The 17,312-nt window shown below is 43.8% G+C and overlaps 1 protein-coding gene across 1 annotated transcript in view; it reads left to right on the top strand.

Moving 5' to 3' along the window:
• COL13A1 (collagen type XIII alpha 1 chain) overlaps positions 1-17,312 on the top strand; it is a 396,595-nt gene that overhangs the window by 64,326 nt on the left and 314,957 nt on the right. The window contains exons 4-5 of the mRNA XM_078643241.1: positions 10,494-10,520; positions 14,936-14,971. Coding sequence (XP_078499367.1) covers positions 10,494-10,520; positions 14,936-14,971 — 63 coding nt within the window. The remainder of the gene's footprint in view (positions 1-10,493; positions 10,521-14,935; positions 14,972-17,312) is intronic.

Genomic DNA, 17,312 nt, shown 5'->3' on the forward strand with positions numbered 1-17,312 from the left:
AGTCATGCACTACATTGAGAGGACGAAGGGACACAGGAAAACAAAACAGTTCTTTGTGTCATTCGCCAACAGTTTCATGGGAAAGGCAGTAACCAAAAAGACTATTGTACGATGGATCGCACAGACAATTCAACTCTGCCACAAACGTGCAGGACAAGAGCTAGCAGAGGGGACACATGCCCACTCCACTAGGAAAAAGGGTGCTACAATAGCTTTCCTGGCTAACACACCCATACAGGACATATGCCTGGCGGCAACATGGGCTTCGGTGCACACGTTCACGAAGCACTACTGTGTGGATATACAGATGAACAAGGAAGCACAAGTCGGACAAAAGGTGCTCCAGCACATATTCAATAACCAACGCTCATCTTCCACCCAGCCGCCACAGAGATGAGAAACCGCTACAAAATCTATGCACAGCATAGTGAATCCAGAAAGATTCACGCTGCAAAACGAATAGTTTTCTTACCTGTCGGTGTAGTTTTGCAGCTTGAAGATCTTTCTGGATTCACTAGCGAACCCACCCACCTCCGCCAGAAAGATGAGGCTGGAGAGAGAAGAGGTGGATAAAAAAAAAAGGAAAAAAAAAGAAAAGGGCTTTAAAAAAGGACTTATAAGTACAGAGCGGTAAAATATCACCTAAATAGAACATTGCCATTACTTCAGAAACGAAAGAAACACGGAAAAAAAAGTACCCAAAGATGGCGCCCAAGAGTGGGAGCTTCCGCAGGAAGCATGCCGACGTCACCGGAAATGCACCCAAGGAGGTGTGACGCCGACGCCCACCTGGGCTACGAAAAAAACAACAAAAAAAACAAAGAAAAGACTACGAATCCGGACCCAACCACAAGACCGCGGAATAATGCACAGCATAGTGAATCCAGAAAGATCTTCAGGCTGCAAAACTACACCGACAGGTAAGAAAACTATTCGTTCCAGCCCAAGAAGGCGGCTTCCGTGCCTGGTCCCAGGGGTCTGCCAGATGCCTTCAAGCGGAAGTCCTAGCAACGAAGGCGTGACCGCCTTGAGACCTGTGGGCGGCAGGCTGTTGTTTTTCCTGGAGGCTTGGAATCTGGATGTGACGGATCGCTGGGCATTGAGTGTTATCAGGAGAGGTTATCCTAGCGGCTTTGTCGCATTCCTCCCGGCTGGGGCACCATCCGTACTCCTGTCCCCAAGTCCCTGGCGAAATGAATGGCACTTCTGGATGGTGTTCGGGATCTTCTGGAGAAGACGGCGATCGTCCCTGTCCCCCTGGCGCAACAGGGTCAGGGTTGTTATTCCATTTTGTTTCTGGTGCAGAAGGTGTCAGAGGGATTCCGGCCAGTTCTGGACCTCAAGAGGGTGAATGGTTGGGTTCGGACCGTTCGCTTCAAGATGGTGACCTTGCAGTCCATCATTCCTATGGTGGGGGTCCGGGACTTCATGACCTCTATCGATCTGCAGGATGCCTATCTTCATGTTCCGATGGCTCGGGGGCATCAGACGTTTTTGCGTTTTGCGATCGGCGACTCTCACTTCCAGTTTGCGGTTTTGCCATTTGGGCTGTAGTCCGCTCCGCAGGACTTCACCAAGCTTCTGGCTCCTTTGGGCGCTTTGGTCCACGCCCAGGGGATATTTCTCCATCCTTACCTGGATGATTGGTTGGTCCATGCTCCCTCATTTTGGTTGGCTCTCAGTCACACGGAGGTGGTCCTGGCCGTTTTGAGGGGGCACGGCTTTCTTATCAATGTGGGGAAATCCTTCCTTGTTCCGTCCCAGGATCGTCTCTTCATTAGGGCTCGGTTTCGGATGGATTTGGGGGTGGTCACTCTGCCCGAGGCTCTGGTGGTCAAGATTCCGGTCCGGTTCAGGTGGCAGGTCGGTGGCTCCAGGTGCAGGGGGACATAGCGGCCACGGTCTTTCTGGTTCCATGGGCCCGGTTTCATTTGCACACTCTGATGGCTCATGTTCTGGCGCATTGGTCTCCCCATTGCCTTCCCCTCTCTTCTCTGAATCCGATGTCCCCTCTGATCAGGTTGGCTCTGGGTTGGTGGTTGGTTCAGGATCATCTGCTGAAGGGGGTCTCTCTCTCTCCTCCAGCTCCCGTAGTGGTCACCACGGATGCCAGCCTCTCGGGGTGGGGGGCCTGGCTGGGGGTTCATCGGACCAGGGGCTTCTGGTCCCCCTCTCAGGGCAGGAGGTCTTCGAATTGGAGGGAGTTGGAGGCAGTCTGTCTGGCTCTGTTGGCCTTCTCCCGGTTTCTGCAGGGTTCAGTTGTTCTAGTTCGGATGGAAAACGTCACTGCCATGGCTTACGTGAACAGACAGGGGGGGGACCAGGTCCTCGTCTCTGGCTCTGGTGGTATCTCAGTTGTTCGGTTGGGCGGAGTCTCATCTTGTGGCTCTCTTGGCTCTTCACATTCGGGGGGTGTCCAATTCCCTAGCGCATGCTCTCAGCAGGGCCATCCCGTCATCTGTGGATGTCTGCCTACGTCAGGAGTTGTTTGTGGATCTGACGGTGCATTGGGTGTTCCGGTGGTGGACCTCTTTGCTTGTTGGGGCAATGCCAAGGTGGCCCGGTTTGTATCCCGCAGTCGGGAGAGTTCGGCCTGGGCGGTGGATGCTCTCTCTTGCCCCTGGCCTCGCGGGCTTCTATATGCCTTTCCTCCCTTCCTTCTTCTTCTCCACTTCCTTCTTCTGGTCCGTTCCTTGGGGGCTCCGGTGATTCTGGTGGCTCCGGCTTGGCCTCGTGGCTCCTTTTCCTCTCCTGGTGGAGATGAGGTCAGAGGTGGAATGGTTGCTGCCTCTGTCTCCGTCCCCTTTGGGTTTCCCAGTGTTGCAGAGGGATGTTCTGGTCCAGATGCGCTTGGCGGCTTCGAGGTTGAACGCTTAGGTTTGCTGAGTAAGGGAGTTCCGGCTGGCTTGACCTCTACTCTGCAGGCGGCTAGGTGCCCGTCTACCAACAAGTCATACCTGAGGCACTGGCGTTCTTTCAGTCGGTGGTGTTGTGGCCGAGGGTTGGACCCTTCTTCCTCTTCTTTGTTTGAGGTGATGCCGTTTCTCCAGGAGGGTGCTGCTTTGGACTTGAAAGTTTCTTCCCTTCGTTTGCAGTGGGCTGCGATTAGGGCATTTCGGAGCTCTTGGGGCAATCTCTCCGATCCTGATAGGTTGGTTTGTCGCCTTTTTAGGGGTTTGGGTAATGTTCTTCCTGCCCATCTGCGGCATTTTCCCACCTGGGATCTGTGTCTGGTCCTGGACGCTCTGATGTCCCATCCCTTTGAGCCCTTGCTTTCTGTGGATCTGTGCCATTTGTCCTTCAAGACCTTCTTTTTGGTGGCGATTTCCTCTGCTCGCCACCTGGGTGAGCTGGGCACTCTCTCTTCCAAGCATCCTTTTTGTCAGATTTTTGAAGACAGGATTGTTTTCAGGCCTCTCCTTTCCTTTCGTCCTAAAGTGGAATCTCAGTTCCACCGGGATCAGGAGTTGATTCTTCCTTCCTTTTTTTGATCCTCTAGTGTCGGAGTCTGAGGTGCGGCTGCACTCTTTGGATGTTTGTCAGGCTCTACTGGTCTATTTGGAACTGGTTGCTCCTTTCAGTTTGTCTGATTCACTTTTTGTTAATTTTGGGCCTGTGAATCGGGGTTTGCGTCCTTCGACTCCTTCCTTGAGTCGTTGGGTTTGGTCTCTGATTTCTTTGGCGTACGAGGCGGCGAGGCACCTTTCTCCTTTGGGGGTTAAGGGTCGTTCCACTCGGCCCATGGCGGCATCCTGTGCGGAAGTCCAAGGGGCTTCCATTTTGGAGATTTGTCGGGCTGCCACCTGGGCTTCGCCGTTGAAATTTGCCTCTCATTACCAGATTGGCCAGGAGGTTGACCGTGCTGATGTTTTTGGGTACAGGGTTCTTTCCACTATGGTTCCTGAATAGTGGTTTTTTCCCTGTTGTCTGTGTTTTTTAATAAACCTGTTTTTTGCATACCTTCTTTGGTTGTCCTGTTTGGCTTTGTACTTCTCGACTATGTAAGGAATGGAAGCGAGGGAGGGACAATGAGGTAATGTCTCAATTACTTACCGGTAATTGCATTACTCTGAGTCCTACTCCCTCGCTTCCATTACTTACATCCCTCCCTCCCTCCCTGGTAGTCCGGGCCAACCGTTTGGTATGGTTTCGGTCTCTGTGGTAATACAGGAGGTTTGAGGGAGGTGGGGGCTACTTATAGCCCCAACGTGATAAAATCACATGGTATGGGTGTCTGGTGAGGCAGGGTTGTCTCGACTACGTAAGTAATGGAAGCGAGGGAGTAGGACTCAGAGTAATGCAATTACCGGTAAGCAATTGAGACATGGTGTAGTATTTATTTACTGCAGTTCATATTCTGTGGACAAAACACTATGGGTGACAGAACAATTTACATGGTAACCATTTTAAACAAAATAGTATGATGTGTTATATGCAAGAAATAAACATAAAATAGTGGCATGCATGACACAGTAATATGTAACAATTAAACAGCGAATAGGTTAGGAAAGTTCACTCACAGATGGAATGAGAAATATTTTCTTCACAGAATCCATTCTGAAATGTATCAAAGGGAACTAAATATCTTTAATATGTGGTAGTGAAGATGAAAGAAACATCCTCTTCAGCTCTTTTTAAAAAAAAATCTTCTGAAGTGGGATTGTCCTACTGTCCAGTTAAACTGACTTCTATCCCATGGGTGCACACCGTAAGAGGAATTACCTCTCACAACTACCTATATAGTCCATTCCATACAATCCACACAATACTGAGCCCCACTGTACCTAACACATCTGATATAAGATTGTAATCCATTACCCTTAAAAGTCCTTGCCATCAGTTGTAATGGACCTTTTCACAACTGGCCTGTATATTGATCTTTGATGAACACCAAGAACATTAGAAGAGAGAAAAAAAATATTGCATTGTGTACTTTTCCCTACATAACGTAGGTAGAATTAAATAAATGGCAGTATGTTGTGACAGTGTCTTTGTTTTGCAGGTGAGGAAATAAATATAGCCAGATAAAATGCAAGTGTGGAGGAATATGAAGTTATATTACTACATTATACTAATACAATCATTCCTAAAAGCTGCCGAATTTCTTTGCGTGCACTGCATCCCCAAATGCGATACAGTGCGTGCAAGAAATTTGTTTTATTTATTTATATGTTCACTTACCTGTAAAGCTCCTTAATCCATAGATTACTACCCACCCCCTCCCCACGTCACCGCCCTGCAGGTACACCCAATACCGACTGCAGCTGATCATTACACTTTAATTTCCTTATGTTATAGTTGCATAGTATTCAGAAAATAATTCGTTTTTCACTGTTTTAATCAGGACTCAAAAAGGCAAGCTAGACATATGACTTTTCCAATGCTTGTTTCATTAAATAGTTTAACAAGACATGTTCAGGTACACCTCGGCAATGTCAATGACTGGCAGGATCATGGTAAGGAGAAGGCATAACTGTAGGGTGCCTTAAGAACTTAAAAGTGCTCCTGGGCCTCATTCACAAAACCTAACGTGCTCTTAAGTTTCACTAAAGTTCACTTAAGGCTGGATTTAGGTTTGTAACTTGCAAACCCGGATTTAAAACCGCATGATGTACAAATGAAACTTCCTCTTACTTATGTGGGAAAGTACTTACTTGATTGCCTTTTCCATAAGAGTAAATTTATGTAGGTGGAGGTGTTACTGCGGAAGCAGGCATGCTTAATCCTCTGACCTTGAAAGTTGTAGCTTTGCCAGTGTTCATAAATGTTTACAATTGGGTCTCCCACATTTGAAGTACTTGGAAAATTACTCATGCAAAAAGAGTCAAAATGGATGTTTCTAGGATGATAAGGGAATGGCAATTGCCACTTATAATAGAAATGCTTGGAAAGGGGATTCTCCATAGGAAACGTGATTGCTCTTTTTTTGTAAGTATTTTCCCTGTGGAGAAAAAAAACATCCGTAAATAACAAGATGCATTATACATCCACTCTCAAAAGTCGCTAAGGTTAACTTTACACCAGGAAATCCTCAAACATGGTACATTTTCTGCAGATAACACTCAGGATTTCTATTATCCTGCAATATAGAGAGTGAAACTAGACAAGCAGAATTAATCCTACTCACTCATATGTATTCTTATTTGTGAATGAACACCTTGTGGAGTCATCTGTTACCAAGCCACCAAAGCTTGGCCATTTAAAGAGTGGTGACCTGTAGTTTTGTATCCAGAAGTCGTTCGTGCTGCTGTTGGCAATGGTCAGCAGTTGTATTAGCCAGGAGCACGGAGGCTGGTTTCCTTTTGTTGTGATACACTGTCCCTTTCAGAATGTATTCAATGTATGCCGTTGTTGCCCAATTTCAGCAGGGCTCAATGACGTCAAGAGGTGACCTTGCCTAAAGTTTTCTTGAATGAAGGAATGCCTTTTGTCTTCTGCTTCACAGAGGAGTGAACAGGGAGTGCAACACCGATCACTGACCAGGGCCAGACTGGGAACTCAAAGCAGGCCTGGCAATTTTGTGGGGATGGCCCTAACCCGCAACCGTGAAGCACTACTGCCTAACAAACCCGGCCCCCAGCACTGATGTGATTTTGGTTTCCGGGGGGCCGATATTGCAGCATCCCTGCAAAACAGGCCCCCAGGAACAAAACCAGCCCCCACCGCTCGAAAACCGGCCCCACTCTTTTAGCCTCCCTGGCAAACGCCCGTGCCCGCTAAGCCCAGTCCAGCCCTTCCATTGACCCAAATTCTATTAGAACCAGACCATGGCTGTTGTCTTAAGTATGTGACTCCCATTTTACCAAATAAGCTTAGAGTCATTGAAACGGCTGGTAAAACACCTATACTAGCTAACCTAACAGAGCAACTATTGGGTTTTGGCCACTTTTATTTGCTTTCTCTTGCTAATTTGGAAAGAAAAACAGATCTTTCAACAGCTGCAAGCAAACACGCTAAAGTCAGCTTTAAATAAGTGCACGGAACTCCTTCCATTTGCCCCAGTATTTCACTACCAGGGTTTCCCCCAAATCCAGGACCCGGGCCTGACCTCAGTCAGAGAGAAACATTTCTATCGAGGCGTTCCCCATCCGACACCTTAATGCAGCTCTGCCAAAGCTCACTCTACTCCTTTGAAATCCAGTAGTGCATATTTATTTCGATAAATGTCAAACAAGATATTACTAAAACTATTAAACTAGGCCGAAATGTCAAACGCTGACAAGTAAGGAAAAGCAATTCATGTAAGTTCTGGCAAGGTCCGTCCCCGTTTCATGCATTCCAACATTTAACAGTTGTTTCATGGTCAGAAAGCCAGTTATTTTGGGTACGCTTATATAATGTACTTGGTGGAATAGATATGTAAGAAAAGGAAACCAGAAACGTTAATAAAACATAATATTAAATTCTCAAAACTGAAACCTTCCCGCCTAGAACGGCGTGGTTAGAAAGTATGTCGCTGAGCTCCTGCGGGGCTGATCACTTACTGTGCCCTTGGCGCCCCTGACCTCATCCACAAAGGGGCCGCTGCTTTATTTTAGTCTATTTTATTTTCCATTGTGTCAAGTGAGAGGAAATGCACATGACAACATGTGCCTACCGGAGAAGCCGTAGGATTATTCCATTGCTCAGTTGGGAGCGGGCTAGATTTACTTCAATATGAAAACTATGATGTGTTTAAGCTACTGCCGGAGAGGATGTCTGCAGTGTGGGGGCACCCTCTGCGTCTCTGACTTTACATGATAGCTCACCACTAACACGCTGAGCTCAACTCACAATGTAGCAGCTAAAAAAAACGTATATTACCAAAAATACACAAAAAAACATTCCTCACGAGAAGGAGGTGATGCTGTGGCTGCGGCGCTGGGAATAAAAATTACTTGTTCTCTCTTGCTCATAAAAATGCCACTACTATTAATAATGGAAAGTCAGTCAGCAGCTGTGTTATCTAATATTAAGAACATAAATATGTTTTATTGGATGGTCAGCCTGTTTTGCTTTGCCATATCTTAGAAATGTATAACATTTGTATTTCTTTTTAATAACTTGTGCACGCATCTTAAGTGACCTTAACTGACACATGCGTATTGTAATCCAACGTAATGGTACTCATTTTATCGATTTTGGAAGGATAAAAGTCTGAGTGTCAGGATTCAAAACCAAGATCGAAGAAAGATTCATGCTATGGATGCCTGAGTATACTGAGCCACCAGAGGTCATAACATAATGTCAGTGAGCTTTATATGGGAAAAGGCCAGGTATTCAAATATCTCGTGCCTTCAATTTACCCAGGAAGTGATTTTGTTATAATGATTCTAACATAACGAGTCTCTTTGAAATAAGGAGATTTTTTAGTATAAAAAACACTGGTTGATTACTAGAAATGACCCATCAAGCCTTTCTTTGCAAAAGCCCTAGTGGATGAGGTTTTACTGGTGGTATATTTTGTACATATCTTTAAAACCCTACAATGACGCAAGCATGTTCTTTTCTGCCTACAGGTTGGTATAATTGGGAATACAAATTAACAAGCATTTGCAATGCAATAGGTCACGCATTTGTCGGAGATAGACCTATTGGCGCTGTAAATGACAATGTATTTTATCTATGTGTTTTAGTTTGGAATGTAGTGGATGTACGAACAGAGACACAGCTGCAGCATTGTGTTGAGAACTTAGAATGAGAAATTACCGATGGGACAAAAGATGCAGCACTGCCAAGAGGACTTAGAATGACGAATCACCGATGAGACCAGAGACGCAATTAGCAGCACTTTCATGAGGACTTAAGTGAGAACTTACCAATGGGATCAGAGAAGTAGGTAGCAGCACTGCCTAGAGGACTTAGAATGAGGAAATACCCCTGGGAACCAGAGAAGCACCAGCAACATTGTCCATAGGACTGAAAATGAGGAATCACTGATGAGACCAGAGAAGCAGCTAGCAGCGATTTCTAGAAGACTTAGAATGAGGAATTACTGACAGGACCAAAGATGCGGCTGCAGCACTGGCAAGAGGACTTAGAATGAGGAACAACTGATGACACCAGCGAAGCAGCTAGCAGCACTTTCTAGAGGACTCAGAATGAGGAATTACTGATGGGACCAGAGAAGCAGCTAGCAGCCCTGCTAGAGGACTTAGAATGAGGAATTACCGATGGGACCAGAGAAGCAAAGCAACACTGTATAGAGAGCTTAGAATGTGGAATTACAACTGGGACCAGAGAAGCTGCTAGTAGCACTGGCTAGTGGACTAAGAATGAAGAATTACCACTGGGAACAGAAACACAGCTGCAACACTGCCTAGAGGACTAAGAATGGGGAATTAACCCTGGGAACAGAGACACAGCTGCACCACTGTCTAGAGGACTTAGAATAGAGGAACTACTGCTAGGCTCGACCTACAAAGAGGGAACAGTAGCCCTTACATAGGCTGGAAAAGTGGCAAGTTAATGAACTGAAAAAATAACAAAGACTAAAATAACAAATGGACAGCCATTATATGTTAGGTTGGTATTCGTGTCAAAAGTAGATTGTACTCCACTGTTAGCTTGCTTTATTTTTAATTATTGTTTGTACCTTCACCTGTGCTACAATAGTATACAAAAATGGCCTAAACAGACCTTTCCAGTTGACTGGTGCAGCTGTTAGCAGTTCTCAAGAATACGCCACAGTCTACAACATCAAGCAGCAAAAGTCCACATTTGATGTAAAGTTACCCTTAGACACTAAACAGTGTTAATGTTCTTCTGGCCAGAATAATGGCTCCACATCTGCAGATGGAAATTGACTAGAGAAAGGCCCTTCTCTCTGAAATGCATCTCCTAGATTCTAATAATTGCTCTCTGAGGAGTCACTGATGTTCACAAATCACATATTTTTCTGCTGTGTAATATTCGAGACTTTAGAATGACATATATAAACTATTACCCTTCTTCAAAATGTAGCTGCAGTTTATCATGTTTGTTTGTATACAGGGATAGGATTCCTTCGAATGTTTGGACAATAAAATGTAGTAAATAAAGTATGACTTAGTAAGAGTAATTGGTTGATTTTTACTTAATTGATTGACTAATGTGCCTATACTCAAGAGTGAATGGTAACTGGAAATCCATGTGACCTCTCTTAAATGGTCGCTGTTTGGTGTTCACTGAACCCTAAATTCATACTTATTAGGGGAGAGGATGTAGCCTTACAGCTAGAGCGGTCGACCTCAAAGCTGGGGAACCGGGTTCGAGTCTCGTCAACGACGCTCAACATACTGTGATTCTGGGATAGTCCCTTAATCTCCCCGTGCCTAACAAAAATAAATGTGTCCATTTATAATGAAACTGGTGCTCATGTAAAGCGCTCTGATACCCAATGTCTTGGGTCTAATTTGTGCTATATAAAACTCTTAAAAAGAAAAAAATGTAAGGACACTTGCCAGCAGAGAGATGAAGAAGAGATACCTGGGGGATTTACAGCTGTACTTACACACTTCTTCTCTTTCTTTCAGGGCCCAATTGGATTAGATGGTAAACCAGTAAGTGCCCTATTTTTCTCATTAGTCTTCCAACAGAGAACCGTTCTTCCTATCCTCTCCCCCTCTGGATTTGGTATTGTAATTTGTATTTTTTAGACTGACAAAAGAAAAAGGAAGAAGGTAAAAAGGATCAATGAAGAGATAAAATAGGCTTTTTGTGACGTGAGAAAATTATACGGTTCAATTGCTAATCAATTTAAATATTTAAAATGATTGTTACATAATTAACGACAATTTTCTTGTGAGATTTCTTTAAAAAATGTATTTATTGAATATTTAATACATGAAGAGCCATGTCAGCAACAACATAACATCAAGTAAAGCACATCACGCAGAGGTACAGCAGGGATGAGTCAGGTTACATGGCACGTTGTCATACATATGATATAGTTGGTAGCTGTGGGGGTAGCTGTGCGCTTTATAAGTTTAAATAAATAAAAAAATAAAATAAAAAAAATAAAAACATAGGTATATTCATTTAAGGCATTGAAATCTTGTGAGAATATTAAATACAGATATTCTCATTTTCAGGCACATTTTGGAAGCAACTATGTGTAGTAATCCCTAACACAGCGCTTCCCAAAGTCAATATTTACGACCAATGTTTTACAGTTTTTTCGCATAAATGTCCCGTCACAAAAGACTGTTTAGGATAAATGCCTCAGTGTGTAGGCCAAACGAGACACTCGAGATGCAGAGGAGGCATTGCTTTAAAGAAATGTAAGCTGCTTCCTGTAGGGTGGCTTAAGATGTACACGTTATCCTCAAGGAATGGGCCGTTTAAAGTAGTGCAAAATTACCTTAACCTCTTCCGCGCTGATGATGGAACCGCTCCGTCATCAGCCGCGGTGGCACTGTGCTGATGACGGAGCGGTTCCGTCATGGCCCGCTCAACGCGCCAGCGCGGCGCTGATTTCGCGCCTGCGCAGCGCGTTCCATTGACCGGGCGGGGCCATGACGGAACCGCTCCGTCATGAGCATAGCTCAACCGCGCGGCCCCCCCGCCCCCTTAGCCGCCGCAGCGAAGGTGTTAACTTGGGCCACTTCCATTTTGTGCCTGGCTACTGTCTATGCAATGAAGGCAGTGAAAGTTCTGTGGCGCTGGTGCTTGAAGTAACAATTAATTCAGCTGTCTCACAGCCTTTGATTTTAAATGCTTGTAAAATAAAACAAGGCTGACATCATTTGTGCCATTTAAAAGACATTCGTTTGGAGATTTAAAGTTGTTCAACCTATGCTTTTTTAACTTCAGAAGCCTTCAATGTAGTACGTCTTTTACATGCATGGCAGACACGCGCTTCATGTTTCTTGCTTCTTACATCATTCAAAGCTGACTCTTGTGAATAGCATCATACATGCAGTATCCTACCTGCATACATACACACATACAAGATCTCATCTATGCATGCATACATACATACATACACATATACAAAGTTCAGAATGAGCTGACAGCAAGCAGGATGGGCAAGAGAAGTAAGGTTTTCGAGATAGATTCTCAACCTAGCTATTTTTATGCCTCTAGGTACTACGCCCATGTTATAAATTTGACTGGTCATAAGAGTCAAAATAGAGGATACTCTTCCTACCAAAATCTTCATGATATTAACTAGGAGAGAATTCATTGGGGTGGAAGAATAGCCCAAGTTCACAAGCAGTCAGCCCACTTGTTCATGGTATTCCTGTTCCTAGTTTTGCAGTTGTAGATGAGGCTAGCACACAATGTGGTGCTCTCGGTTGAAGCATCAGTGCAGTAGATATGAAGAAGACAGTTCTGATTTATGTTTGACCACTCACACAGAAGGGGCCCCTGAAACTATAACAGGCAGAGGAAACAGGGGAAACTTAGAAATACAATCAGAACAAGATTTCTCTGCCTGTGTATATAGTCTAGAGTGCTAAAAGTGACTGATACAGATGCTGCCAATATGAGACACCGGCCTACCAGAATATATTACACGGGTGCATTGGATACAAAAAAATATATCAAATGTATTTAATAAATATAACATTGCAATTATATAAACACAATAGATGTAATGCACCATAAGTCACCCAAGCACATCCTAAACCACACACACACAAACGTTCATACAACTAAGTACATACCCGCACATACCCATACGTCCTACAGAATGAGGGTTCAAAACTTTCAGTGTATCAATATATACATGGAGACAAAAAATCCCCCCACCCTTTATTTTACAAGAGACAATACATGACTTTGTCAAAACCCCAAAGATGAGACAAATCATCCAATTCACGAGTTCACCAGCAAATGAGGGGCAAAAAATGATACAATTCATAGTTGAGATTCAATTTCTTATTGGCATGTTGGTGAATATAGGGGGAGAAAAACCAAATTAACACAGAAGCTCCAGATGTACACAGGCAGAGAAATCTTTTTCTGACCGGATTTGTGTTTGAACTTCATAATACAAAAGTGTTTTTTAGTTAGATAGTGCTTAATGTGGGCTGCTGTGTGCAGGAGGTGAGCACTAGCACTCGTTTTGGGGACAGGGACTTATTTTTTATCATCCGACTTTTTGCAAGGCTAGGGAAGCAAACAAAAAAGGCAAAAAGGGAATAAAGGAGGAAGAGGAAGATAGAACAACTGTAAAAGAGAAAAAACTTGCTTAAAAAAAGAATGTAAAAGGCTGAAGTAAATAGACAGAAATATAGGGTGGTGGAAAAGTACCAGACGTCTGGTAGAATCAAAACTAGGCACCCTTGGTATTTGATAATCCCAGCATTCCCGAGCACCAGCAGTGGGTTCCTTGGAAGAAATGTGTGGCCACTGCTCCTGTTTATCTATGCGTGTATGTATGAATGGATTCATTTACTGAGCCTTTTGCACTCTTAGTGGAACTCCAAATAGAAGGGAATGTGATGAGGATCCTTATAGGATTCTTTTTTTTAAGTTTCATTTTTATAATGTTTTGGAATAATACATTTATAGGTAGTGTAGTTGGTTATCATACCTGCTTATCAACCTCATTCTGAGTCAAAGGGGAAAAACTAAGTACAGGGATCCATTTTTAAATAACATGACAGGCTTGTACGGTAGCTGCTGAAGAGCATTAACTGTAGATATGAGCTCACTATGCCCGCTTAAGGATATAATATTAAATGGTGTCCTCACAAACTAGGGGCGTGTGCATCAGTGTACCACAGCTTCACGAACACCCGTCTGTCCCCTAACCTTTTTTGTTGTTCAGAACATTTGCTGGCCAACAATGAATGAAGAGGTGGCATTGATCTGTACAAAAATATCACATTTCTAGAAAGTATGTGAATCAAAAATAAAGCTTTTCAAAAGGGAAATTACTAAATTACCTATTTTGCAATCATTCCTTTGCAAATCATCTCCGAATCAGCAAGGTGAAATAGAAATACATAAATATTAAAAAAATAATTACTAAAATCACACATTTTATGACAAATATTTATTTATAAATACAGCTACGTTTATGTTCCTTATTCACGATATGTGTAACACGTTGAACAGCCGATTGTCACTAGTATCTTGCCAATGTAATCGTTGATGTGGAGCAAAATAACTGTCTTGCGTGACAGTGCGTGAGTTTTTCAATGTAATGTGTATGGCATTTAATTAATTTTTATTGTGGTATAGCGACTGACGCCACACTGTCGTTGTTTTACATTCCTAATAGAAAGATCATAAACAACAATTCGCTATACGTGTTGCCAATGGTTAATCTTTTTTGCTCAGAAGGGGGCCCTCAAAAAAGCACATTTTGGGTACAAGGCCTTTGTCAGCAACCTCTTCTAGCCTTGGGGTTAAGTGAAATAACAGTACAACTTGGCTGGATTTTAAACCAGTCCAACTGCACTGCACTGAGTTCACAGAGCCGCACCGGATGCCTTTATTTTCCCAAGCTGCTTTGCATGACGGAGCATGTACAATGATGCCCCCATTTTTTGAGTATCGCCCAGTCCTGATTATCCACCCATGTGCCATAAATCAGAGCCACTTCCTTGCCGATTAATTCCACGTGTTTCATTAAAGTGCTTGCCTATGTGGAACTTAGCTAACGCCTTGCCTGCTTTGCTTAGCTCCAGCGTGCATGTCTTTAACAGCAGCCTATGATGTGAATCAAGAGTCGTAGAAGTGTGACATTGACACGATGTAAAGGCCTAACCTCTCTAGGTTTGAAGTGATACCTGTTACGTCCATGAATTATCTGTTTGACTTGGTTGTGAAATGTACAACCACACAGTACGCACCGTGGCAGGATTTCACCGAGATTTTTTAAAAGCAAGAAATTGTGTGTATTTGTGCTGTATGTAGCGGGGATTTACTTGACCGTAGGCCATCATGTGGTATATTTGACTGGTTGGCACTTGTTTCTTAATCCCAAAGAAAACTCCTTCCTTTCCCTTTTAACTTACAGGGTTACCCTGGACCGAAAGGAGAGAAGGGGGAGATGGTAAGTTTAGAGATGATTCTGTTATCTCAAACAACTGCTAATGAAATGCTGTACGCATTGCAAATGATAGCGCTTGGCGCTAATAATCAAAACACCAAACCCACAATAAACTGCGGTGATATATGAATTTCACATTGGAGCTCAATTCGATGCACTTCCTGTGTCATTGTCCATGACAAATCAAAAGGTGTCAATAGAAACGTCCCTCTTATATAAAGCTATTGTTGAGGTTCTTAAGTAAAAACTACACACATGAAAACGTTTGAGATGCTGCTATACTTTCTCTCCTGGGGCTGTACCTTTGTTGAAATATTCATGTGAAGGTAACTTCCAATCAGTGCTGTAGTTGTACTAGAATGAGTGCCGGTGCATAAAGCGCTGCTAAGAAGCCCATGGACTGTGATATTATATTTCAGTGTTCAGAATACTAAAATTGTGTAACCTTAAATCCATTCCAGGCCTCTAAAATCCACTGCCGGACTCTCCCTGCCCCTTTATCTCAGTCATGTGGGTTCCTTCTTTCCCCCCCTGGTGACGGGGTTTCCGTCTTTCTCTTTCTCCTTCTTTCCACTTTGTGTGTTTTTCCTCTCTTGCTCTCGTGAAATGTCTGAGGAGGAAGAATAAGTGGCGGTCCCCATAAATGAGTGTCGGTGGTGCCACCAGCAACCACCAGCTCAAATTAAACACTGCTTGCAGTGCTTTGGAAACTTTCATAGAGAGCATTTAACTCTATTGTCTCTTCCATGCCAATGCTATCAGTAACGTCTGCAGATGAAGTATACAAACTTTGCCTTATCATATTAAGAATAATGCTGGATGCGGTACATCAGCACAAAGCGGCTGATGTCTCATCAATTCTTTTTAAAAGTGCATGGAGGTCCTAAACACCCTAATTAGAGCAGAAGTGACATTCACCACTTTTGGACAGATTTCTCACATCTGCCAAACTCACAATTAGGACCAAAGTCATATATTTCTTAAGAAGCACTGATTGAATGGAGATAAAGCAACATGGCATATTTGGAATTGTCCAGAAGACTAAAGACTTCATACAAAATATTCTTGTGACTACATCAGGGTATATGAAGTGGCCTAGAGCTGTCAACAGTATAACAGGGCGACCTTAGCTGTAATCAAGATCTTGTCACTGGGACAACTGTTTGATCACTGCATCACCATGTGACTCAACTCCCTAGCCAAACTTGGGAGAGGAAAGCGCTCAGGTCGAGTCTTATTTTCAAAACCTGGACATTTAACATTTAGTAGTAGGATTGCAGAAGAAGAATCCTTAAACATTCCCCAACACGCTTTGGATTAGAGATGTTGGGATATAGAAGTCCTTTGCATGGTAATGGATGTGTACACCTTCCCTGTGGGTCCAACTGTACTATTGTCTGGATCCCTATTGCTCATTTATATGAATCATGCGTGTGTGCCATGACAGAGGCCTGTCGTACGGATTGTGGTCCTGTTGGACTGGGAGGGGCAACCAAAGAGCTACCCTCATACTGGTGGAAGGCTACTGCTTTCACCAGGATTTAAGCAACAGGAGGGCAGTGGTGGCATTTTACCATCTAGTGAACAGCTCCTTTTTAACCTGTGTCACTGGAGTGAGGCTTAACTGCTCACACTCCTTTTAAAAATTTTTGCTGCTGTGTGCTTGACTAACCCTTGGCCTACATCAGTTAGATGCAAAGTGCTGTGCAGAGCAGGAGTGGTGACTCTGTGCTGGATGTATGTGTGCCTGCACAGGGCACAGTGCAGGAATAGAGCAGTACTGACTGTGCAGTGCATGCATGGTGAGTACATGTACTCAGTGTCTGTATACCTGTGAGGAATAAACTACATGAGAGATGTAGTATTGTGCAGTCTGTTTGCAGTAAATGCTTAAATGGGTGCATGTACAATACATGAAGGGAAATGTGTTGTGCAGGTCACGCATGGTGAATGTGTGTGACAGCAGTGTGTGTGCTTGCAAGTGGCATACCTTGACACAATACAGGATGGCTACAATACTGAGCAGAGCGAATGTGTGTGCTGATTGATTATGGCACAATTCATGAAGGTATCAGTATGGACAGTATGTGTGCTGTGTATATACACTGAGTGCCTGTGTGTCTGTAATAGAACATTCCATGAGGACACTGGTTCCATTTTGGGAAACCCAGGCCTGCCTGGTGAAGACATGAGCAGAGGAATCCCCTCAGACAGAATTGTGTATTGCTGCATCCTATGAGCTGGGTGGGACACACTGGAGACATAAGAGTGAAACTACCCGTCTACATTTCAAAGGTTGCTCTTTAAATTAGTGACCACAAGAAAAGGGCCAGGCCACATCTCA

The sequence above is a fragment of the Lissotriton helveticus genome, chromosome 5_1 (genome assembly GCF_964261635.1).
Source record: "Lissotriton helveticus chromosome 5_1, aLisHel1.1, whole genome shotgun sequence".
NCBI classification, from domain to species: domain Eukaryota; kingdom Metazoa; phylum Chordata; class Amphibia; order Caudata; family Salamandridae; genus Lissotriton; species Lissotriton helveticus.